The following is a 26265-nucleotide window of genomic DNA, read 5'->3' as shown; positions in this document are numbered from 1 at the left end:
TTCCTAAAATTATTCCTCTTAAATTAATTAACATTAGTTTTTATTTGACAGATCATAAATCTACATCATACTGAGCCTCTCAAAATATTGATTTACTCCTAACATTCTTGCACTGTATTATTTTTTCTGCGAGAAACAGAGAAAAAACAACATATTTAGCAAACAGGTACCAAATGTGTTTTTTTTTTGTTTATTTACAACATTCACCATTAGAATATTTGTATTACTACATTTATGATGTATGTTTTGTGTGTGTGTGTGTGTGTGTGTGTGTGTGTGTCTGTAGTGTAGTGTACTGTTCGTGTTGTATGCTGATGAGAGAAGGGAGGGGGTTAAATGCAGTACCAGCACAGAGCCTGCTCCTCATAAATAGGACCAAGGGGGCCACAAAAGCTTAACATCCCAATCGACAGAAGGATCACAATTAACAGTGACACATGCCCTCACTTCATGAGACACAGTGGCAAGGTTTGATATTTAATCGAGGACATCGACACAAAGTCTGGTGATCAGGAAATTCGTGCGTCATCTCTCCTCCCCTCCCTGGCCAAACACTGGCAGTGACAATTTTTTCCACTAACATGATTCGAACCATCTTACCTATACAGTGAGCGCCACTACAACATCGTTTGCTAGCAACCTGGGCCATGGATAATTTGGATAAGGAGCCCCATATTAATAATATCCAACAAGTGTGTGGACAGGCTAGCAAAACAGGCTATGAATTTGCCAAAACGCATTCCCTAATTGTAATATATACTATTGTTAAAAACCAGCCTTTTTAAAATGGGAAATCATGTGGGGTTATTCTTAAGCTGTAGAAGACCAAAGATATTAAAACTACACGCAGATATTTCCAAATCTCCAGACTTAAATTCAGATAATTTCCAAGAATGATTGCCTATCGAAGTTGGAGGCCTCCAAACGATACATATCGAAGTTGCGATAGTAACTGGATTATGGAAGACTCGTGGCGCGTGTTACGAGTATGTTTGAAGGTATCACTATACAGAACGACAAAAGAAAAGCGTTAGAGAAGCACTCGCAAATGGAAAGGGGACGACTTACCTTAGTCGTCGTCGGTGTTATCGTCTTGTCACAGTCCGCGTGATATGTGAGCTGCAGGGACAAATCCTTTTTTCGCATACCCAGGGTAAACTCTGCCAATATCGCGCAGGAATATCGGCAGAGTGTCGCATGCGTCGACTTTCCTCGGCAAACGCAAGTTCTGAAAGTATAGGTACTGGAATAAATACAGTTCGTCCCTCTGTCGTGGTCGTCCTTCTCTTTTTATGGTTGACTTGACAGACTTCCACAGGCGTTCTATGTTCTGGGTATGAACACTGGCGTCGTCTGAAGAGACAAACTCGTCAGAGTAGTTCACAAGTTCGTGCTCGAGGCTTTCAGCTTTGAGACTGGTATGACTTGAACACGTCTGTAATGACTTTTTGTCCAGGCAGTATGAAATGCTTTATAAGCCCCGCTAAAGTGACCTTGTGTCGCGACAATACCCTGATAACGAAACACTTGCGTGACCATTTCTATCCCACCAAAAACCCAAATATGATCTACTTCACTTTTAGAAGGTCGTCCTCTCTGATTCTTTCGTCTAGCAATGTGAAACTCGTCTACTTCCACTATTTTATTCGGTCCACCAATTGACACACTGTCATTTGTCACTATGACGTAGCACACTTCTCGGCAAAACCCGAAGTAATCACTGACGGTATTCGCCTATAGTTCAGTTTCTGATGCTGTGGCTTGCGGAGTATACTGTGGCTTGTTGAGTATAATCTCAAATCCAGCACGACACAAAAATTACGCTTGTCTGAATCGACAAATTAGAGGACTCGAACCACGTATTTTTCCTGATGCTGGTTCACTTTCCACAAAGTCCGCAATGAAATTTCAACGGAATCTCGGTGTCCGCACTCCTCTTAAACCGTTTCACAGACTTCGCAGCACCACAGTGCCTCCTGTTGTCGTCCGGCAGAAGTCCATATTTCCTGCAAAAAAGTCAAACATTTGTCTACACTGCATATGCATGGAATTAGAGTTTTCCATGTGAGGCAATCCGCAGAAGAAACTTGAGAGCATACATTACACTCGCTATGAAGAGAAACTGTCACAAACAATTATGGCGGGAATGTAATGTACTCAAACTGAGGAAACAACGCAAAACTGATGCAAATGACGATCACAAGTAATTTATCATAACGTGCGCCACGAGACTTCCATAGTCGATTTAGTATCATAACTTCGATATGTATCGTTTGGATCCCTCCAACTTCAATAGGCAATCATTCTTGGAATTTACTCAAATTCATTTAATGGCAAACCACCACAAATAACATCACCAATAAGGACAAGGTTCAGCCATGGTTCATTGTCAGCTTCCTTGAATCAAATGAAGTTTAATGAGTTTTCGCCTTGTTAGTAAAATGAAACGTCAGTTACGGATTTTAATAGCGTGTTTTTCTCCCTGGACTCAGTATGACAAGCACAAAAAGATATAATGATGAAGTATGTTCAACAGCTACCAACTGATATCAACTATTTGCTATACATGAACAAGACAAGAACGTGTAAAAGCCAGCTAAATTTTTACATTCAAATATTTACATATACTTTTACATGTTCATCAAATAAAACTGTAGTGTTAAGAAATATTTGTACTGAGAAGTCTTGTAATCTGTTGAATATAACCAAATTTAACAAGAAAAGTTATGATATAAAACAATCAGAAATTCTGGTTAATAATGAACTATTGCCTAAATTTATGTGACTAACTCAGAGACAAAACACCACTTCCAGTTAAGACACTTTCGAACTAAAAATCGGCACTCTGTTAATTTTTCAGTCTAGCAAAGTGTGTCTTGGAATACCAATATTGAATTTTGGAAGTTCTTGAGATAAAGCATGTCTGGATACCTAGTCTCCTGTTTCTTTCCTATTCCTTCCCTGGAAGAGAAAAAATTGAATGAACAGGAGTACCTAACGTTCCATTTCTAACTTGTGAATATATAACTTCATCTATAACTTCTTTCGTGTGTTTCAATATGGAAAAGTGACTGCCTCAACACCTGGCAAATTATTCGGGTGACAGGAATCGTAATATCAATGATACAAAATTACCGATTTGTAGCTATGGCCTATTTTAGCAAACGTCCAGTTTCGATTTGAACAAGATAAACCATGTGGACATCTAGTAAACGAAGTAACTATCACAACATCACCCAAGTTACGTAAAAAAGAAAGGGACTGAGTGTAAATCAGAGGAAGGAAACGTGAGAAAGGTAGTAAAAGACACTTTTATAACAGTTGCTTCTATTTTACCTCGACGAAATCAGAATTAGACATATTGCGTTTAGTATACGTAACGTCTCAGAATAATTAAGTTTTCTAATTTTGCGTGCGAAAATAATATTGAAAGAAACGATATTCAGTGAGTAACCATTACACATAATATCAAAAGGATACTTGAACTCTACTATATTTTCAGGGACTGTGCTGTTTTCACTTAGATAGGGCGTAGAGATAAAATCTTCTGAGAGCAAAACCTCTTGAAGTTCCTCTTCGTCTTCCTCCTCTAGGCCATAACTACTCTCCTCCTCCAAATTTTCGCTCGAAAATGACTCCTCGCCATCTGTAGGTAGCTCTTCTATATCACTTTCAGTTGCATCCGACATTTCTGTATGAATATTCAGTGCAAACCTGTCGTATGAAGCAAAATGACAGTAACGCTTATAAACAGATGTTTATATTTCATTAACAGTTTCTTGTTTCAGTACAGAAATTTTATTGTCACCTAAATCGCAGATATATGTTTCTGTATTGCGAATTCACTACGGCGACCAGTAAATTGGCCTCAGAAATAGGACATGAAACGCTTTATCTGCATAACTGATTTAGAATTGTGTGAAACTATCTGAAACGTTTATTTCTAATTCTATAGCAAGTTTAGATGATGATATAATTCTTATTGAATTGTGCACCTATCTCACGCGCTAACTCCAAAGATAAACTGTGCGTTAGGGAAGATATGTAGTTGACTGGTGGGGGTGTACGATGACAGTATTTGTTAGAGATCCTTGTGGTATTGTATGTATTTTGATGACATATGTGGCTGTGCTTTATGCAGATTACGTAGTAGTAAGATGGATTATTCTACAGACTATGCAAAACAGGTAGATATTGTTATTCGTTCGCACTCTTGGTTTCGTACGCACGAGAAGCCATGAAACTGACGTTTCATTAATGTTTTGGTTAATATGTTCACGTTTGTATTTTCTAATAACACGCATGTTTCAGTCTTTGGGGACCATTCCATGTTGTACTCTTCAATACAATTGTTTTTCTGCTTGGGATGGCACATTTGAAAGCAGTTTGTTCGGACCCTGGCGTTGTTCCGTTACCTCAGAACAGAGTCGATTTTTCTGACATTCATTCAGGTATGTTATGCGCCATATACGTGAAGTGTAATATTAGTTTATGTAGCTACGACCTTGAACAAATCTGCTGTGATCGCCTGAATGTCCAGGGTCACAGAATTCACTACAGCGAGAGGATTGGACTGTGTGTACAAGATGTGAAACCTACCGACCACCAAGAGCGCATCACTGTCGAATTTGCAAACGTTGTATACGCAGAATGGACCATCATTGTCCATGGTGAGTGTTCTGCATTTTCAACATTGTTTTGTATCATTAATGTGAATTTGTGAACAACTTGGAGATTTGTAGATAGGTAGACGTGCCCCCAAAGTTCAGGTGAAAACTGTTTTGATACGTTGTTGCGATCTTGGCCGTTACTTATTACTGGGCATGTATCGTAATAATTCAGTGTGTAAAACTTCCAGTGAGAGTTGCGAAGTACTAAATATTTTTGATATTTTTACACAGTATTTTCTCTTCAAATGTTTTGAGAATAAATACTTTATTAAATTATGCCTGATTACCTCGTGAAATATTCTCGCTAGAGAACTGTGACAATGCTAGCCGTGTATAGGTGCTTCTATTGCAAAGATATTTTGCTTTAAAACAATTTCTCCTTTTCCCTTAATTATAAATCGACGTGTATCATACTGCCACTGATGGAAATATACACGCCTGTTTAATGTACTTCCAAGATACAAAATGACTTTTTACATCTACTTACGTACACTGCAAACCTCAGAGAAGTGTGTTGCAAATGTTATCCATTTCTTGTGTCATTCACACATGCAGTATGGGGAGAATGATTGCTTGGACACCTATGTATGTTTTGGAACTAGTGCAATCTAGCCTTCGCAGTCTCTACAGTAGCAGGCTTTTGTATGTTAAAAGATTCGTCAGCCGAAGACTGGCTCGTGAAACTGTTTGTAGCTTTATGTGGAGTAGTTCCTATCCATTGTAAAACATCTAGCAGTTCTGGTTCATCGTCATTTCCAGGAGCCTTCTCCATGGTTTGTTAGCCATTTGGTATGGGTTCCATGTACTTGAGCAGAATTACATGATAGGTCACACAAGGGTTTTATAAGCAGTCTGCTTCATAGACTGGTTATTTTCCCAGTATCCTACCAGAGAAACAGTTTACCCTCTGCTTCACCATTGAGTGAGCCTATGTGATCATTCTGCTTAATGTCTACACAAACTGGTATTTGTAAGAATTGACCAATTCCAGGAGTGACTCTTACATCTGACAGGAAGTTTATGCAGATTTCCCTCCCCCCCTCACTGGTAGCATTTCATTATAGATATGTTCATCATTTTCAAAAAGTCTGAGGTTACTATTATAGTGTACTTCACATTGGAAGGTGTCTCTACAGAGAAGAGAGAGCGATAGGATTGGGCGGCGGTGTGCCTTCCTTGTATACTGTGACAAACTTCTGTTGCTGACTCTTAAGAGATGTTGCTGTGGATGACAATCAGTAAAATTGCAACACTACTGAAGTATGTGTACATCACAGTTTGGACGTGACAGTTTTCTTTGTCTGGTGCTATTCACATCAAGATGTCTGGTGACAGACTGTATCTTATTGGTCATCTAGACTTACTAGAAGGGGATGCACAGAACATGTTGAAAGTGGGCCATCTTGTGATGTGAACTGGAACTTTCTGGAATGCCTGCTAATTCATGTGAAGCATATTAAATTCTGTTTGAGATACATTATTATTGAGCTCATAGCGTATTCTAAGATTCTACAACAGACAAATCTGTTATGTTAGATAAATGTTGTTGTTGACTTCTGCCATACGTTATGTAGAAGAGTGTGACATGTTCCGTCTTCCAGCCACTGAGCATGGTTTTTGTTGGGTATCCTTGGATGTGGGATCCCAACAGTCTGCTTTGACCTGTGAAGTAGTTGCGCTGTGCTGCGATGTGTTGTGTAACATCATCGAGCATCACTGTTTTGGAGTGGAAGTGAAATGTTTTTGTAGAGAGAATGGTGCATGACGAGGTGGTGTGCTGTAGTAGTTTAATTATGTGGTGCAATGTGTCTGTGAGGTATGTTATTGTACCGTTTAGTGTGCTGCAGTCATAATTATGTGGAGTGTGTGAAATAACATAATGACACAATAGAATATATTCTGCAGAATGTTGTCATATAAAACAGGATACGCTGTAAAATTTAAACTGTACTCTTAGGTCCCTGTGTAACCACTGTGAAAGTGGATCAGTGTTCTTAATTAAATCATAGGCGAAGGTTGGTGGATCACTGATTAATATATCAAATGTGCGACTGTATTTACAACAGACATTGATCTACCTACCTACTCCCATGATTTAATTAAAGAACATTGATCCACTTTTGACATTCATCGAAAACTTAATTTGTCATAAGTTTCACCATTTTGTCCTATCAGTTTCATCATCATGTCATGTTCACTTCTCGTCTTTCACTGTGCATACAATTACCAACTGCAGCATGCAACAGAAAAACTGCCAACACTGTAAGTGCACTTATACCATAATGGTGAGCTGTGTGGGTGGATTGGATAGCCTACCAGTTTTTGTAGTTTACTGGTGTCCTGGTCTGAGTGTGCTGTATAGCTGAAATGGAGATTGGGATAACAGCTTTTATAGTTTGGGGGGGAGGGGGTTATTCTGGTCTTGGGTTGAGCTATACAGGTTAGCTGGAGACTGGGATAACTTGATCTTATGGTGTGTTTTGTATGGTTTTGTTGGGTTTATTTTTTGGCATTTTCAAGTGTTTTGCAGTGTTGCGTCTTAAATCATCCTTTTTTTTTTATTATTGAATTTTTAGTTTGTTCCTGCCCAAAATCCCTTATTTCCCACAGTTCTCCCACTGATTTTGTTGGGTTTAGTTAGTGTATTGATTTGCATGGTATTTGTGTTTTTGTGTGTGTTATGATTGATGCCTGGGTTGCCATGTTTAATACATGTGGTAATGTCATTGGTCAAAGCAGATTGGTGGTATTGGAATCTCCGTTAATCCCTTTTTGTTAAAGGTATTTACAGAATGTTGTGGCTATGAAAGGAGTTAACTTGGGCACAAATTCTCTATCGAATATGACTGCAATTCCATTGCATCCTAAATGTTATCCAATTTCAGCAATTTTAGCTGTTTCTCAGTAACACTGATGCTAATATCTGCATCACTCATTTTTGCAGTGTTGGGAGATTTAAACTGTGACAGTAAAAAAATCTGCTTCATAAAATGAGAGCTTTGTTGCATTTAAGTCTGCCTATAGTACTTACTAGACAATGGCTTACACAGTTATACTGCCCTAGCCTTGCCCCTGTGACCCACCAGAACATTGATAGAAACCTCTACAATAGTGACCTTTTCTCAATTATATTATCCCTGCCACTGTTGAAAGTATGACACTGGGCTCTTAGGTGAGTCAACTGGCAAGTCTTAAACTCTGAAGCACAGCTAAACATTGACAAAGCAATCAGCCAGCCAATAAAACATGCTGCTGCTACTGTCATATGTGCTGCAGATGAAACGGTTACCTTCTCTTGGACATCCCCCAACAGAAGCCTGACCATGCATGTCTAAAGAAGTAGCAGAGGCTAGTAGAGGTCACAGTAGTGTGTTCCAATTCCATACCATCACACATCAGTGGACAATTTACTTTAAAAGACTTCAAAAGAAGGGATAGGAGGGGGTTGAAGGAGAACAAAAATTTTAACTGAAAAATGAAGAGAGGTTATTGGGAACAATTAGTCTCCTCTGTGAGGGAACACTTCTCATCCTCTCAGTCTGGACTAATCTCTGCCCTATCTGGCTATGGGAATCTCTAACATCTCTGCTAATGGAGAGAGGATGCCTCTGTCCAGCAATTATCATCTAATCTTTGGAATATTTGAATCAAGGCAGTCAGGTAGATGCTGTATTCATGGAAAGTATTTGACACAGTACTGCATCTATGCTTAATGTCAAAGGTATGGGCATGTGAGGTATCAAACGACATTGAGGATTTTTTGGTAGGGAGAACATAGGAAATTATCTTGGATGGAGAGTCATTCTATTCCATATTGAGTTGGAAAAGGGGGGGGGGAGATTGATACAGCTTGACTAAAATAAGGTATAGGTCAGTAGGACATGCCTTTGAGGCATTAAAGAATTATCAGTTTGATAATGGAGAGAAGTGGGGGTCGGGGTTATGGATGGTAGGTGCAGACCAAGCCTTTGAATACAGTTTGCTGGTTCAGGTGAGTGTAAGTTGCAATGCGAAGGTGGTCTGAAAAATTGTCCACCTTATAGTGAAAATGAGAATTTATTTTTCAAAGACCTTTCGTTTTTATTCAGTTTCATTTCCTAACATTAGTGCAACTCATCCATCAATGTTCCAGAGATCTTGTTCCATATGTGTAGTGTTCCTGTGAAAGTGCTGCAAAATACTCATCTACAGCTGCAACTGCTTCTTAGTTGACTGGGGAGGAAGACTTTGTTTTAGGAAGAGATGGAGGTCGAAGGAACCAAATTTGGGGGAAAGGATGGATGTTCCAACACTTCATAGTGAAGATCTCACAATTTTTCCATTGCCGAGACATTTTTGTGGACAGATGCATTGTCTTAATGGAAGATGACTTCTGCAGTACAACTTTTTGTGAATTTTTGCTTCTACACCTGATGGGTTAGATTTATATTCCCCAGTTTTTGTGACATTAATATTTTACTCACTAGGTTAGAGTTGTCGCATTTTTCTTAAATCTACAGAAGAGGAGATTAGGTAACATTGAAGAGACACAGAATTAATTTGTGAATATGTAATTGGAGTATCTTATGAGTCTTTATAGAGTTTACTAAATGCAAATGGAAGTAATGTGCTAGTGCTTCTTTTAATAAGCAATTTCGAAATTTTTTTTCCAAATTGGTCACTTGCGCATGAAACAGTTTTATCTTTGGCTGTAACAGGAATATAATTCCCAAAAAGTTGTTGAGGATTCAGGCTCCTCTCCCTGATGGGTGATGTTCCTGAAACTTATTGTCAACAAGTAAACTTCATTTTGTGAGATTAAAGAGCCAATTTTTTGGGATTATTGAACATAAGAGAATGAATTTGTAGCAGTTCATTTCTACGAAAAGATCGAAAGAACAAGCAAACTATGAAGAGATTAAATTAAGAAAGGATACACCTTTGTCCGTAACAAGTTTGCAATGATGCTACACATTCTTAAACGAAGAATAAATTCATGAAAGACAAATGCTTGATATTGATCAGAGCAAACAGAAATGACAAGGAACCATCAAAAATCACATTTTTATTCATGGAGATGGTAAAGTGGTTCAGATTACATTAGATTAGATTTACTTTCATTCCAGTTGATCCGTAGTGAGGAGGTCCTCCAGGATGTAGAACATGTCAGAAAAACAATACATGACAAATATTTACAACTCAAACAAATAAGCAATGTACCAGTCCACAGGTCCCAAGTGGAATGATTGTCATTTTTAATGAACACTATATGAAAGAATCATTTTACAAATACTAATGCACTGAATTAAAAATAAAAAGGTTTTTTATTTATTTATAGGGTAATAAACGTGTAATACATCTACTAAAATATTAACAATAAACACATTATTGCACTGAAATTGTGCAGAAGTTATATTGTACTTATATACACGAACAAATCAATTGGTTCTACTGTTCATCAATGGAGTAAGAGTTGGCCACCAATAAATCCTTTAGGCTTCTCTTAAACTGAATTTCATTGATTGTTAAGCTTTTTATGGCTGGTGGTAAGTTATTGAAAATGTGTATTCCTGAATAATGCACACCTTTTTGTACAAGACTAAGTGACTTTAAATCCTTGTGAAGATTATTCTTATTTCTAGTATTGATTCCATGAATTGAGCTGTTGGTTTGAAAAAGTGATATATTTTTAATGACTAATTTCATTAAAGAATAAATATATTGGGAAGCAGTAGTTAGTATCTCTAGTTCCTTAAACAGGCTTCTGCAGGATGTTCTTGAGTTCACACCACATGGAACTCTTACTGCATGTTTTTGTGCCCAGAAAACTTTAGCTTGGTTTGATGAATTACCCCAAAAAATAATCCCATATGACATTATGGAATGAAAGTAAGCATAGTATGCCAGCTTTTTCATTTTTATATCCCCTATGTCTGACACAATTCGCATTGCAAATAGAGATTTGTTCAGACGCTTCAGCAGTTCTGTGGTGTGCTTTTCCCAGTTGAATTTATTATCTGCTTGTCATCATATGTTAGGCATATACTCGTGGGACACCCCTTACAAGTTCTGAACTGCATGTAGTGTGTTTTTCAAAGTTTAGTGACAAGGAATTGGCTAGGAACCAGCGATTAATGTCCACAAATATTTTATTAGCTGATCTTTCTATGACTACACTTGATTTGCTATTTATTGCAATGTTTGTATCATTGGCAAATGAAACAAACTTGGCATCTGGTAATGTTACTGATGAAAGGTCATTGATACACACAAGAAAAAGGGCCCTAAAATGGAACCTTGTGGGACCCCACATGTGATTAGTTCCCAGTTGGATGATGCCTGATAGCTTGATACGTGTCTCTTTCCTAATAACACCCTTTGTTTCCTGCCAGAGATATAAGATTTGAACCATTTTGCAGCATTTCCTGTTACACTATAATATTCTAATTTACTTAAAAGGATATTGTGATTTACGCAGTCAAATGCCTTTGACAGATCACAAAATCATTCAGAAATATGCTAATACAGCATTGTTGACAAGTTGCTATAGGTAAGTAATTAGACAGAATAGTAGAGTTTTATAATATTCCATGTTATGAATTACTAATTTGAGAAGCTTTTATCTTGGTGGACATTAATTTGTAATGATGACAGTTACTACTTTGCAACAGAGAGGCATCTTGCCCAGCAAGCAGCATTTTACTGCTTTGAATTTTTATTCCTATTATCCTACATTCCCTAATGACCTTGACTATGAATCATTGAACCTTAACTTAAATTTTAAGCCAGATGGTGCTAAGTACTTGGTGTGAACCGTTTGTTGCAATGGAATAGCTTTCAGGTATAGAATGAATGTTGGGGGGCTGTTAAGTCTTTTATTACTATTGGAAAGAAAATAGGGCAGACATTTTGAGCTTTTATTCAGTGTATTTTGTGTGTGTGAGTGAGTGAGTGAGTGAGTGAGTGAGAGAGAGAGATCTATATCTTATCAATGAACATAATCTAATCCCACCAAATAGTGTTATGTACACCTCACAGATTTTATTCTGTAACCATTTTTGTCCTCAGGATAAATAATTGTGTTGGAGAGCAAAACCAGAAGTATTTCATCCAGTTCCTGGTTTACGTTGGTGCCCTAGCAGCGTATGCAATTATTCTTGTGATAGTTTCATGGGTAATGGATTGCCCAGAATGCAGTAATGAAGTGACAGTAAAGCAGAGTAGAATGTGAGTGTTGAAACATGATTTACATGAAGTTCATAGTTTCATTGGAAAATTTTAATATAACAATGGAATCATTTAATTCTGAAATTCCAAAATTATTTAGGAGAAATAAATATTCCATGCCACATCTTTAATTTAATGGTAGAATTTCTTTTAGCCATGTGGAACAATTCGTTTCCTGAACTGAGAAATATTTGAAAAATATTTCTAATTGCAATGATTATCACCTGGAGTTCACCACTTATATTAGTAAATATCTTTTAAGGCCTTAAGGGTGGTAGGACGTCAAATGGGCCGATTTGGAGCAGGAGAGGCACCACAGGACATTTTAATTTCCACTGTGTATACTTTTAAAAGTAAATTCATAAAACTTCATCAGCATGACCAGGAAGGATTCAGGAAGTAGCAGCAGAAGTTCAAAAACATAACAAAATAATTTTTTTACATGTGAAATTTCATCATTTTTTTTCACTTACTATTGGCAGCATTTGTTGCTACAGGTACACTTTTCTTCATAAGTAATAGAGACTGATCGATGAATTTTGTACAGCATATGAACCATACTTACAGGTGTCTGAAACTGTAGAACCTATTTAATTTATGAAAAAATGAATGAGCTGTTGCGTTTTAAACTTTATGTTTAGGAAAAAATCAAATTTTTTAGTTAATTAGCTCAATTTTTACCACAGTTTTTAATAAATTTGGAAAATTCTAGAGTTTAATACACCTGTAAGTATGGTTTGTATGCTGTGCAAAATTCATCAAAGAATCTCTCTTACTTGTGAAGAAAAATGTACCTATAGCAGCAAATGCAGCCAACAGTAAGTGAAAAAATCATGAAATTTCATATCTAAAAAAAATTTATTTTGTTATGTTTTTGCACTTCCACTGCTATGAGTGTCCTGAATCCTTCCTGGTCATGCTGACAAAGTTTTATGAATTTATTTGTAAAAGTATAGACAGTAGAAAATAACATGTCCTGTGGTGCCTCTCCTGCTCCAAGTCGGCCCATTTGACGTCCTACCCCCCTTAATTTAGCTTACATAAAATTAAGAAGTTATAATTAATCAGTGGCCATATGTAGAGTGCAACAAATGTAATATAAAGCATTTAATCTGTCCTTAGTATCCTGTTACACAGAAAAATGCGTATTACATGTGTAATCACATTGCGAAGTACATTTACGTGCTAACCAAATGCTTCTTTTTTCTTTTTTTAGGTCTCTCTAACTATTAAATGTTCATAAAAATTCTGTAAGTCCATACAAAAATCAATACAAAATGTTGGTTCTAGTACTTTTCAGTAAATTTCCTTCACTTCTGTGGTAGGTCACATTTTCAGCTGATTGATAAGACTTGATACTTTGGATTTGTAATATACATAAGTAGTTTCTAAATATTTATATTTTTGTGTTTATGGAAGCCTTCCTATCACATGCTTCTGTTTGAGGAAGCCAAATGTCCTCGTGGGTGAAATATGACCAGGCTTTCACTGATGATGTACTGGTATTGACTTACTCATTTGATATAGGCCTTAGCAAATATGTGCCCTTTCTTTTCTGAACCATACTCACAGTACAGAAACTGGCGGGTTAAGCAATACTTCATTCTAGTTTTCTAGTGGATTTTCCCATTGTTTAATTCTAGTTTTATAGTGTGTTTTCCCATTGTTTCGACTGATATGACAATCTTTTTGTAAAAAAGGGATATACCACATTTGAAACTCCATTGTTCCACTTTGTTTTTGTTGCATAAATTTTAAATTGACCAAAATGGCTGACACATACTGATCTGATCCCACATTCTTAAATTTTCTTTTCATGACACCGAAAGCGTGATCAGATGGCAGTTATGAGAGCCCTTTAATAGGGAAATAATGGCCAATTTTGTCAGATCTGTTACTGTCGGTCAAGAACAGTAACATTCTTATAACCATATGATCATGATTTTACCTTCTGCATGCATCACTGAACAAGTTGAGTTCTTTCATTTTGTTTTTGAGGACAAAGGCTTCAGTGTAATGATACAGAATGCACCTTTCATTAAGACCTCTCTTGCCTTGGCCTGCATGATAACAGTGAAACATATCTTCCTCTATTTTTATGTTTATTTTAAAATTAAAAACCCACTTTCCTCAAGGGTTCAGCATTTATTTGCCAAGTACAGGCTTGGAGACCCCTGGGGGTTCCTGAGCTGCGGGCTTGTGCTTCCAGTCCTGTCACCGTAACCTCTGGACATGCTTCAGCAACCACCATATGGTGTGGCGGTGGAATATTGTGTGTCTCAGGGAATGGGGTTCTTGGCTTGACAGTGTAGATTGCGAGGATGGTATAAACCTCTATAAAAAGCACTCAATCTCAAGGTGTGCCGTGTGCTGATGATGTGCATGGCTGTTGCAGGGGAACAGTCACTAGCTGACAGCCTCTGAGGAACCTGCCACGCCTCAGTTCTATAAGGCTTCCTGAGGCATGGGAGGGGCTCTGTTTGAGTGGACCCTTATTTCCATAGCTGCTCATGGGTCCGAAATGGATCCTCCGAAATGTTCTTTCCCTTCTCCCAGCTGAAAGGGTAGGTCGCTGGTAGGTACCAACACCTAGTCGAATAAGAGGGCTCCTGTAGCCTGTCCTCCTGATTCAGGATTGAAATCTGAGTTTCAGGTCTAGTAACAGAACACGTGCTGACAGTCAGGATGTTTTTAACTGTCAAAAGGAAAGAGGTCCTCTTTGAGAAAGTATAGCCTTTCTGTATTCAGAAGGCATTGCTTTCAGTTTAAAATCTGTTAAGCAGTTGCGTAATGAGACACTGTTGGTGGAAACTGCTAGTTCCTAACAAGTTTAAGAACCTACAGAATGCACGTTGCCTGAGGGAATATACCATCGAAACCGAGCTGCACACCACCTTGAATTACAGCAAAGGTGCTGTGACGTATGGGGATCTGGTGGACATTCCCAGGGAGGACGTGAAAGATGAGTGGGCTCTAGAAGCAATAGTTGCCGTTCAAAATATCATGAAGAGAGTGGATGGCGATCTTGTAAAGTCAGACTCCTTTATTCTGATGGCTTCATAGCACAAAACTTTCGGGACATGTTTAAGCACGTTTCCTTCACCTAAGTGTGTGGCCTTATGTACCCAACCCAGTGCAGTGTTTCAAATGCCAGTGCTTTGGGCGTACTACTATTGGGTGTCGTGGACAAGCTGCTTGTGGCAATTGTGGTAAGGCTGTGCATGAAGTGATGTGTGTGAATTGCTCTGGACTTCACCTTGTCTGGAGTCAGGACTGCAGTGTGTATCTGGAAGAACGGAAGGTACTAGAGCTTAAAACACCGCTGTTTCCTTTCAAGGGGGGTATGATTTAATACAGTTATGTGCTGCTCCCTAAATTCTCAGTGTTGAATCTTACCAAGTATTTTTTTGTGATTGATGGTATCAGAACTTCTGATAAGTCTAGGAATGTGCTCAGGGTATGTTCCTACCTATCTAGGCCAATAGTGTTTCGTGCTGAAAAGAAAAGGTTGCTGCTTCAAACACAAAAGGTGTAATGGACATCCACAGCTAAATTTCACATTGACTAAAAAGAACCACTGCAGCACTATAATAATTAAAAAGCATGATCAGTTTTGTAACATTAGTTACATCTTCTGAAGTTCTGAACAGAAAGAAACACAGAAGTAACCCCAGAAAGTGACAATGTTAGATAAAAAGCGCATCACATCATTCCCTAAAGTGCTGAATGCAAGTGACATTTTCCCCCAATTCCTATAATTTCCCTCCATTCTAAAAATAATATTACAGACTACGATAAACTAATGTAAAAGTGGGAGGGGCCCCCCCTGGAAATAAAAAAGAATATGAATAAATAGTACAAATACAACACAATGAGGGAACACAAGAAAAAACTGGAGGAAAACTGTATCATTGGATCTCACAAATGGACTACAGGGCAGAGCAATGGCTGACTGCATATTAATGAGGAAACAAATGATGGGTCACTAGACAGGTGGTGCATATGTAGAAGAGCCAAGGGCAGACTCCATGTGAGAAAAATACTAGAAATTGTGTGCACACGAGATTACAAAGTAAAATACTAAGATAGAAAATATAAACTATAAATGGAATACTATTTGATTGCATAAATGATGCAATGTGGGAAACTGTTAAAGTTACATACTCTGAAAAAGCTTAAAAAAGAGGGACCTATAAAATATCAGACTGTAAAGACACAATGAGGGAGACAAAGGAGATGGCAATGCAAAAACTGGTAAACGGATCGGGTTATTATTGAGATAATCAAAACTAGCTAAGGTCAATTTATGTGAGTACCATACCAGATGGGACAGACGAACATTTCAACCTCCTTATCAGTACCTCTCTACTAGAAGTACTAAGTGAAAATACGATGTTTAAAATGGTTATTTAAATATTCCACTTAGTGTCTCAATTAGGTAACCTGGTCAAACCCTGTCATTAATTATGATGCATATAAGAAAATCGGACTTAATATACCTTACCACCACCCTGTGATTTGGAGGAGGGAGACGGGTACAAGCATTCATGGGCATTAAAGTGTGTCTTACGTACTGATTAGGAAATAATTTACAACATTTTCGAAGTCCCTGAATTTGAAAAAAGATCTCTCACAAAAGTGACTGGCAACATTAGTTTCATTAAAATGTGTTTAAGACAGTCATCCCCAGTTTTGTAAGACATCAGTTTAGCAAAAAGGCTTCTGTATCCAGTTCAGTTACATGATGTTTAGTTTGAGAAATGACATACAACCACTGTATGAAAAAGAAAGTAATATTAATAAGAGTTTGTGTCTCTCACCTGTACTTATTGCAGTTGTTAAGTCAAAACTGTTCATCTAGGAAGAGGTTTGGATAGGGGACATTACATTAAGTAAACTTTTGGCTGGGTCTGAACATTATTACTGACTATGAATTTGTTTAGTGCAAAAGTATCAGACTTAATTACAATTTCTTTTAATCAGAAAGAAATGAGTTTAATTGATAAAGGTCATAACTACAATCCTCATAACAATCCTTAACAATAAGAGGCTGATTTGTTGGTTCCCATGCAGTATTTGCCCATGATATTCAATTGTTGACCACAGTTGAATGTAATGAAGTAGTGGTAAACACCAATAAAGTGACTGAGCATCACTTGGCTAAAATGAGTGGGTTTAAGATGATCTCATCTGTTCCTTCTGAAAACCGTATTATCACTAATATTTAAAAAAAAACTAGATGATAGAGGCCCTCAAAGTGCACACCAATAAGCCAAAGGTGGCGGTAATTACCTACGAAGAAGACTATGTGGGTAAGGTTTATAAGTTCACTGTGGATAATCATAGAGAAAAATGAAAGTTTGACCTTGCATTTAAATACCTCGTTCCTATTAACCATACCTTTGAAATCTTTGAAATTGTTCCCTAAACAGCAAGAAAGACACACTCTAGTGCCTCTGAATTCTCGTACCCACAAATTAAGGAGAGGTTTTAAGAGACACAAGTCTGATTTTCCTATACAACCCATAATTAATGCCAAGGGTGGATCAGGGTACTATTTAAGAAACTCATTTCACTTAGTAATTCTAGTAGAAAGGAACTGATTAGGAGGTTGTTTGCTCCCATCTGGTACAGTGATAGTCGCGTTTGACATTGAGAATGCATTCTCGAGAATACCCTCTGACCATGTTGTTAGCATTGTTAAGGACAACCTCAAATAGTGCACTGGGAGGCTAGTAGATGGAACTGATGTTTTACAGCTTCTTGATTTATCATTTTTAATCATTTTAGGTATGGAGCCAATTTCTCTTTCCAGAAACAAGGGATTGCCGTGTGTTTGCCCTTGTTGTACACATTGGCCAATATATTCTATTCTGAGATACTACATATTTACTGAGTTGACCTTTTTTTCTGAGAAAGTGGTACTGTTGTCATGGTTTGTTGTTTTCCTTTTGCATAAAGGACCCATTTCTGAATGTACTTATTTTCTTCACCTCCTTGATGACCTCAGTGAGCGTGCAGTTCAACACTGTGCGTAGTACTAATAACACTTTGCTGTGTTTTGACCCTGCAGTCACACTGCAGGATAATTCTTCTACATTTGATATTTATTGGGAGCATGCCGTGGCAGATCTTAGTGATACATGGTTACTCCAGTCACCTTCTCTATTACAGACAGGCTGCTTTTCAGGCTATGCTCTTGAGATTGCATAACACTCCACTGTTGGTGAAAGTATTCAACCGGTAATAACGCGTAATAAAATTTGTAAAATTTTTTAATGCATACTGCCGTGCCTTTGTACAGAATATCAATAGAATCACTCTTAAGAATCTTAAAGGTTCTCTGATCCCACCCTCAGACTGGCAGGAGGGTGTAAGCACAGCAGTTCTACTAGGTAAGTGTACCACTAAGACAGTTTTAATAGAGTTCAATACTCTGGTAGGATTTCGTGTCATGTTGACAAACAGCTTTTGCTCTCAAGATTATCTCGTTATATTTTGTTCCCTGGAATAATCTGAGGAGGTTAAGACATTGTGAAAAAATGAAGGGTGACCCTTCAACGGTAATGATGGCATATACAAGTATATCAGCCAGAGGGGTACAACATTTGAGGTCAGGTTTAGGGAACATCTGGCTTGAGCTCTAGCTCAACTTTGGGTACCCATTTTTCTGATATGGGTCAATCTGTTGCCAGAATTTCATCCAACCTTTCAGTGTTGAATATGGAGTGTAAGGGCAATGTCCTTTATGTTCTAGAAAAACTTATTTACCATGCTTTAAAGCAGTCTCCTAGTTATATTCAACACCCATAGTAAATTGATAATCAATCTTAGCTTATTTTGATTATTTCAGTGGATAACACAGTCCATTTGACAGTTTGTGCATTGCCTCCTCCATTGTCTTCTCTCCCCCCCCCCTCCCCCCCTTTCCCACTGTCTTTGGTCCTTTCTACAGTTTGATATTTTTCAAAGAGTGTTAACATTTAAAATAGTTTCCCACATTATGTCAATTATGCCCGCAAATAGTATGTCTTTCATATTTTCTGTTGTAGTATTTGTCTTCGTAATCGTGTGTTCCCCTGATTCCTAGTATTTTTTCACACAATCTGCCCTTGGCTCCTCTGCATTTGCACCTGCTGCCTAGTGACCCATCAAATGTTTCTGCATTAGTTTTGTCATCTGTGGTGCTGTCCTGTACTCCACTCTTCAGATCCGATGGTATGGTTTTCTTCAGGTTTTTCCTTTTCTGTGGGCTCTGGCTGTAGGCCCAGTTTCTGTGTTAGTTTATTGTTGACTGTGCCATGATTTTTGAAGTGAAATTGTAGGAATTGGCTGGGAAAAGTTTCATATTAATTGTAGTCCAATATCATGTTGTAATTGCAAGTATTGGTCATTGCCACATTTTGGTTTACTTATCTTCAGCTAATTTTGGCAATGACCTGAATTTTATTTTGTTTTTTTTATTAAGTATTGTCATTTCTTGGTATTATTTCTTGTTTTCTAAAAAGTTTATCTAGAATTTTGAAGGTACACACAGTAGAGAAATAGGTCTAAAATTTGACATCTTCTCCTGGCTTCTTTTTTGTAGCTAATCTGTTATTATGTTTCTGGTTAATTATTAGAATTAAGGCACTCACGTTGTATCAGGTGCAAATGCAGTGGAGAGCAAATCTTTACGCTTTCTTGGTGAGTCAACTGCCAGATCACATTTGAGCTTTCTCCAGTTGTCCTCTCACTCCTGTTTATCGCAATTCCATTTACTATCTGCTGTTGTATAATTCCATACCTGGTTGGTTCTATCCTGTTTATGGTAGCACACAATGTGCTTTTCATATCTGGCAATGATTTGCATGAGTGGAGAAAAAAATCCCTGTGGCTCGGATATCACATTAAAGTAAGTGTTTCCCTATAGCTAGGTGAGTGCATTTTTCAAACTGGATCTGCCTCCAGTAGGATTCACATCTAAAAAAGCACTGAAGTTCAAAGCAATGTTTAGTTTTATCAGTTACTTCACACTTACGTATTATTTTGAATCTTTCCTCTCAGTATCACTTCTCCAATGTGGAAAGAATCATTATTGAAATTTTATTCATTTGTTGATGTCAGTCAATAATTATTTACTAATATGTACATTCACTTTGTCCAGTGTTTCAAATAAAATAGCACAAACCTCTCGTGTTTTGGAAACAATGTGAATTTGCAGGAAAAAAACTCTGGTATAATCACTGAAATAGCATGAAACACATTTTGTTCTTAAACTTTCTTCTTTACAGTAAGCAATGCAGAATCATTATAATGAGAGTGCAATGCATGACTCCAGGTCTCAAATCACTTATTACATAGCAGTTCATGTGCACAGTTTCATCTTGTAGGTGAATGATATCCCTTTGGACCTCTCCATTACTCATTATATGGTTCTAAAGTCTGCCATCAGATCATGTTTTGTATATTCCATAGTATTTCCTCGATGCAACTGCATTATTAAAATGTAGTGGGTAGTGGGCAGAAGGAACTTCTGAAATTGGATAATTTTGATGAAACCTGGTCCCTTTCACTACCTCACACGATCACCACCACTTACAGGTACAGTACACCAGCTTAAATGTTATTGTTAGCAATGATCAAAAGAGCACAATCTCATAAAACTTCCTGCTTATCTTTCCCATCATTTGTTTTTGTGCCCCATACTCCCTCCTTACAAGTTCTTGACTCGGTAGCAGCTCTGCTTGTGTCCTAATAAGGGGGAGCATTGTCTTCTTACTTTTCTTAGATAGAAAGCTGGAATGTCACTTTAATAAATGTGTGAATTTGAAATGAGGCTATGTTGAAGAATAAAGTAGCACTTTTTAGAAAACTTTTCAACTATACCTGTGAGCAGCGTATTGTATGGTATTTTGGACAGTTTTGTGTTGAATTTACATTAAATATTAAATTAATGGAAACTGTTAAATGGATAATGAAGAATGATTAGCGTTAAGCTGTAGCATATGATACTGCACCAAAAGGATATTTAACCTTCATCTTATTTGTGTTGTACATCTCCCTCTTTGCTGTGACACCTTTTATTTCTTTCATTTAGTAGTAATCATTTCCCACTTTTGTGTAAACCTTAGATGGGTGGTAGATTGACCTGTTATTTTATACTGAATATTTATTTAGCTGAAAGTTATACAAAACCCATTCATTCATTCATTTTGCTGCTGCTGCTGCCTCTTGTCATTGGCACATGTAGTCTTCCATGTTGATTTACTATAATTTGTATTTTTCAGCTTACACTGTGTGATACTTGTGGTGGAAAGTGCCCTGTTTGGAATGTTTGTGTCTGCAATCTTGGTGGATCAGTTTCAAGCGATATTCAGTGATGAGACAGCAGTGGAACAGGTGCAGCAGCAGGGTCCATATAGACCCCATAAACACAAATGGGCACTTCTCACGGAAGTGTGCGGCCGCAGTCATCCTATCTTTTGGCTGCTGCCGTGTGCCAGTGTACCTAAACACTTGGAAGAGCCATTGCTCAACCACACTGTCTGAAATTGTGTGTACTGTGACGTGAAGTGTTTAAACTGGATATTTGTTATGTTGCTTTATAATTTAAATTTGCCGGGTGATTGCAGTGATAATCTGGAGCATATTTCATTAACTGGATGAATAATGTTTTAAAAGTGCTATTGTGAGTCATATGGCTGAGAGTATATTAAGATTTTAATTTGTTATTATCATTTGTGATGTGATCCAAATGGTTTTTTTAATTTCTTTGTATGTGAAGGAGTCAAGATAATCCTTTTTTATTTATTAATGTTGTTAATAAGTTACATTTATTTATTGTTTTATAGCACATTGTGATATAATGTTGCCTTGATGTGTAACTTGGAACAAGGTAACTAAAAGTTTCCAGGAGAGATGATTGGTTTGTGTGTATTATTAACGTGTCATGAATTCATGAGCTAAAACAGTGAACAGGAATTCTGTTACCTTTAAATAATTTATATCCTGTCTGTGTGTGTGTGTGTGTGTGTGTGTGTGTGTGTGTGTGTGTAAAAGGGGGGAGGGGGGTGAGAGAGGATGAATCAATATGACACATATATTCATGGAACTACTTTAAATTTTCAACTGTCTGCATTGTACACAATATGTATTATGAAAGTTGAAGAAAAAGCAATTGTATGTTTGCTGTAACGTTATCTTTTATCTTCTGTTGTAGGTGCAAAATGTTCTCTTTTACTTCTTGATCATCCCATGAAAGTAGCATGAAAATTAAGGAGAAAAGTATTACTCTTGCTTAAGTATGTTGTTTAGTGATTTAAGTGTGACAATAATTCTGTAACACTGCAGGCTATGTTTTTTGTATGATAATGGTATTCTGTTGTTTTGTGCAAATCTGAATTGTATTTATTACCTTGATGCTTTACCAGAGCATGAGAGAATTTTTTTCCAGAAACTATGCATATTGCACAGAGCCATATCTTCTAATAGACACAGTTAGTCAGTCTAAATTCATATTGTTGTTGAAAATGACATAATTATTTAATCTTCACCATTATTATGTTCACTGCTCACTTATTTTATTGGAAGACTGCCATACGTGTTTAATTTTGTACTGATATTCTATAGTCCTAAACAAACAAATAGAATTTTTGGCTTGCCATATTATGTATCTGAATTAGAGATGTAATGAAAAGTACATCCTGTACATTTGTAATGTCTACTTTTTTGTAGTTGACTATTGCACTCTTCAGAGCAAAGATCTTAGTAGGAAAACAGCTATTTTGTGGACTCAACTAAATCATAGTTAAAGGCTTCCGTCATGTTTCAGAATACTGGTTTTAGGGCTTCTATTGTTTCTCTTAGCAATAAATAAAGAATTGTATGTTCATCAGCAGCTGAATAAGTGATGTGCTTTCAAACAAATACTTACAAAAAAGATACGAAATTCAATCAAAATGAAAAGTAACGTTCCCCATCTATCTTTTGCTTACTTTTCCATATGATGTGGTAAAACACTTGGGCAGGTTTTACGTCTGGTTAGCAATATCATTATCTTTGGTCTTTGTTTGGAATGAGGGACTTATTACCATATATTTTGGCACCTTAAACCCTGCTCAACCAATCCATCCCCAACCTGCTGCACTTTGTGTCTGGCCTTTTTTTCTGTTTCTCTGTCTTTCTCCTCCTGTCTTAAGTTTTTCTTTTATTGCATTTTATTCATTATAATTTTCACTGCCAAGGCATTTTGTTTTCAGACTTTTCAAGAGAATTCAGTTGTTTGGAAAAAACTTGATTATTCTTTTTTCTGTAAATGTTAAAATTCCATCACTGCAATTTAATGAGTCAAATTGTAGTAGTCTCAAAAGTTGTTAATTTATGTACTACCTTTTACAACACTTCTGTATTCATGGTAACTGAAAAGTAAGTCTGTTAATAGTCTATGAAAGGAGATTACTTATTTTCCATGTTATTTATCCTGCTTTTTAAATATGTATTAACCTTTGGTTGCAAAAGTTTGAATTTTGTGTATGTATGTTTGTGTTTGTTTGTGTGTCTATCGACCTGCCAGCACTTTCGTTAGATATATTAACCTAATGGCCTTGATGAAGAAATGTTAAAAGCTTCTTTATTCCCATTCTGGCCTCTTTATATCATACTGTCTCTAATCACCTTTGTAATCCTTCAGTACACTTCATTGACTCCTACATTCACTTTTCTTTAACACAGTGTGCAGCAGTTTATTCTGTAAAATGTCAAGTGCTTCCTTTGTAGGCCTAAAGTAAAGGGGAAACATACAGTACAACTACTGCGTAAAATGTGTGATATGCAATTTGAACGTAAAAGATTTGATTTATTTTTGTCATTCTTACTCCACAGTTTTCAGATGTGTATTGAATGATGGTATTCTTGTTCCAACACTGTAAAGTTATTAACAATGACATTTATTTAGAACAATCTGTTGTCCAGTTTTGATTGTAGAGCCATTTTTGCGTAGACTTGTAATGACTGTTCACCTGCAAGAACACGGGAAATGGCCAAAAGGGGCCAATAGCTACTATCAGTAATTTTACAGTCTTGTTGCAGCAGTATTGTCATTCAGTACAAAATTTATCGAGCTTATCTATTACATAATTTTGATTAGTTTATTTTCTATAAATCAGTGCTAGTGAATTCACTGCAGTGCTACAGATAGGATTTCCAAAGTGAACATGTGATGACAAAAGTTTTAATCAGTTATACGATTCTATATCTTTAAAGATATTTAGCATTATGTAATGGTGACTCACTTTATGCAAGGAACAGCCTCTATAACGAACTTTCTACATAAGTGTAACTGAAAACTTGTTCTCGGTGGATAGTAATGCTTTTCTGTTAAATTATAGCATATTCGTCATGTCAAAAGCTCCATTGTAATTTAATTTTTTTAGTTTTGATGTTAGAGCAAATTGAATGCATGTGTTAAAGGTTGCATAATTTTCAGTCACCATAAAGTACCTGTTTGTTCATTGTTGCTTAATAATATTGGCATGTACAAAGTTTTCAGCAGTTATTGATGTTAGCAGTTACCCTTAACTTTTATGTAACATATGTGAAACATTCCAGTATGACTTGGACTTGGATGTAGAAAAGTGAAATAATGTGGTTTACTGGATTATACTCAGGATATTAACTCATATTCTGCTAATGGCAGCCAGACATTAGTTTGAGAGCAATCCTGCTTTTTCACTGTAAAAACTTTTTGTCATTTTACAAATTGTGGAGAGAATAATGTATTTGTTAATGCAGATGCACAGCCTAAAGGTATTTTCCGAACATAAAACCCTGTATAATTGCTTTTGCTGTGTGCATTGTCATCTATACCTTAACATTTATTATATAAGAACATGAATATGAAACTAAAAATATTCAGATATGCATGTTCGATCACTGTTTACTTCAATTTTGGAGAGAATCAATTTTGATGTGTATAATATTATGTGCATGCTCGCCTTGTAGATTCTGATGTTTTATTGTTTGTATATGTGCAAAACAATTTGCTTTGTTCATAGCATTTCATATTTACCAGTTACTTTTTAAAAAAGAGTGCATGGGAAGTATGATATTAATTTATCATCAGTATTATGTACTGAAAACTCAGTTTTATACTTCATATTTATTTTATGAGACTGAAATGAGATATGCATATTTGGGCTTTATAAAAGGATGAATATTTGTATGATTGTTTCTCATTCTTTTTTTCCTTTGATGCAAATACAGTCTTTCATTTAATTAATTTCTTTCTCCTTGTAATGTTTTTGTTTTCTATGAGCCGCATGTGTTGATATGAAATTCTAAAGCACATGTTGATGAAGCGTTAATGAACAAAAGTAAAGAATCTGCACTGCAATTGCAATTTTCATGGAATACCAGTTTCTGTATAGGTTGGATTGGAGCTCGGTAGTACTCAACCACAACGTAGGTAGCTAAAATTTTACTGATGTGTTCGGAATTAATCCTCTTGAAGACTGTACTTCTGAAAGGATGAAGGGTGTACATCTGAAGCGGTATGTTTACATTTGTCAGGAATTTACTTATTCAATATGGGACTCTCAGATGTGCTGCCAGATCATGTTTTGTGTATCCCAGAAAATTTCCTTGAAGAAACTGCTAGACATAGTCAGTTGGTTGCGGTTTGTTACTGCTACCAGTAGCAAATTCCTACTACCCACCAGCAGTTGTTGCCAGAAGGAAATATTGTGGGTATATAAAATGTATTCCTTCACAGATCCAGGAGCCAAATATTGAACACACATGCCAGAAAATCGTGAAAAAAGTCTCTCTACTTTTTTATTGAGTATTCTTATTACAATCATTACAGGAATCAGTTCAGGGTAAGTCATGTAGCCGCTCACTGTGAAACCTAGTCTCCCCCCCCCCCAGTTTTCGAGCAAGTATGCGCATTTGTGTGTGTGTGTGTGTGTGTGTGTGTGTGTGTGTGTGTGTGTGTGTGTGTGTCAAATTTGTTATTTGTGCAGAGTAGTTACTTTTTGCCAAATTCGGTGTTACATTTTTTTGCCAAATTCTGTTAGATGTACCACAATATCCAAATTCCACCGTCTTGATGGCCTTATCACTTGTTACATACAGGTCTTCTGTGGTGCAAAGATCTGGCAGGTTTCTGCAGACTAGATGTTATGGGTCCTACAGGTCACCAAACACAGAACTTGTCTTCATTCATGAAGCCCCACTTCCTGAGGTTTATTTTGCATCTCAACATTCCCGTCGTCAGTGCCTTCCATGTCACGTGGCTGATGAAATCTTGTGGCAGGCTCCTCTGTGAGAATCTGGTCAACCCTTTCAATTAATGAATTTCATCATAGCTCTGTTAGTCAAGGGGCATGAAAGGGAAGCAGCGGTTGGGAAG

At 36.9% G+C, this 26265-nt stretch overlaps 1 protein-coding gene across 1 annotated transcript; it reads left to right on the top strand.

Annotated features, from left to right (window-relative positions):
- The first annotated feature begins 4041 nt into the window (after window positions 1–4041).
- On the top strand, window positions 4042–25061 carry LOC124619370 (palmitoyltransferase ZDHHC3). Its single transcript, XM_047145695.1, has 5 exons — window positions 4042–4187; window positions 4312–4451; window positions 4541–4670; window positions 11718–11876; window positions 21146–25061. Exons 1-5 carry the CDS (start codon window positions 4069–4071, stop codon window positions 21405–21407), a joined length of 810 nt encoding a protein of 269 aa, XP_047001651.1. The 5' UTR covers window positions 4042–4068; the 3' UTR covers window positions 21408–25061.
- Window positions 25062–26265: the final 1204 nt, after the last annotated feature.

This window comes from Schistocerca americana, chromosome 6 (assembly GCF_021461395.2).
Source record: "Schistocerca americana isolate TAMUIC-IGC-003095 chromosome 6, iqSchAmer2.1, whole genome shotgun sequence".
Classification (NCBI taxonomy): Eukaryota; Metazoa; Arthropoda; class Insecta; order Orthoptera; family Acrididae; genus Schistocerca; species Schistocerca americana.
The sequence above is the reverse complement of the archived record's forward strand: the minus strand, read 5'-3'. Positions and strand labels throughout refer to the sequence as shown.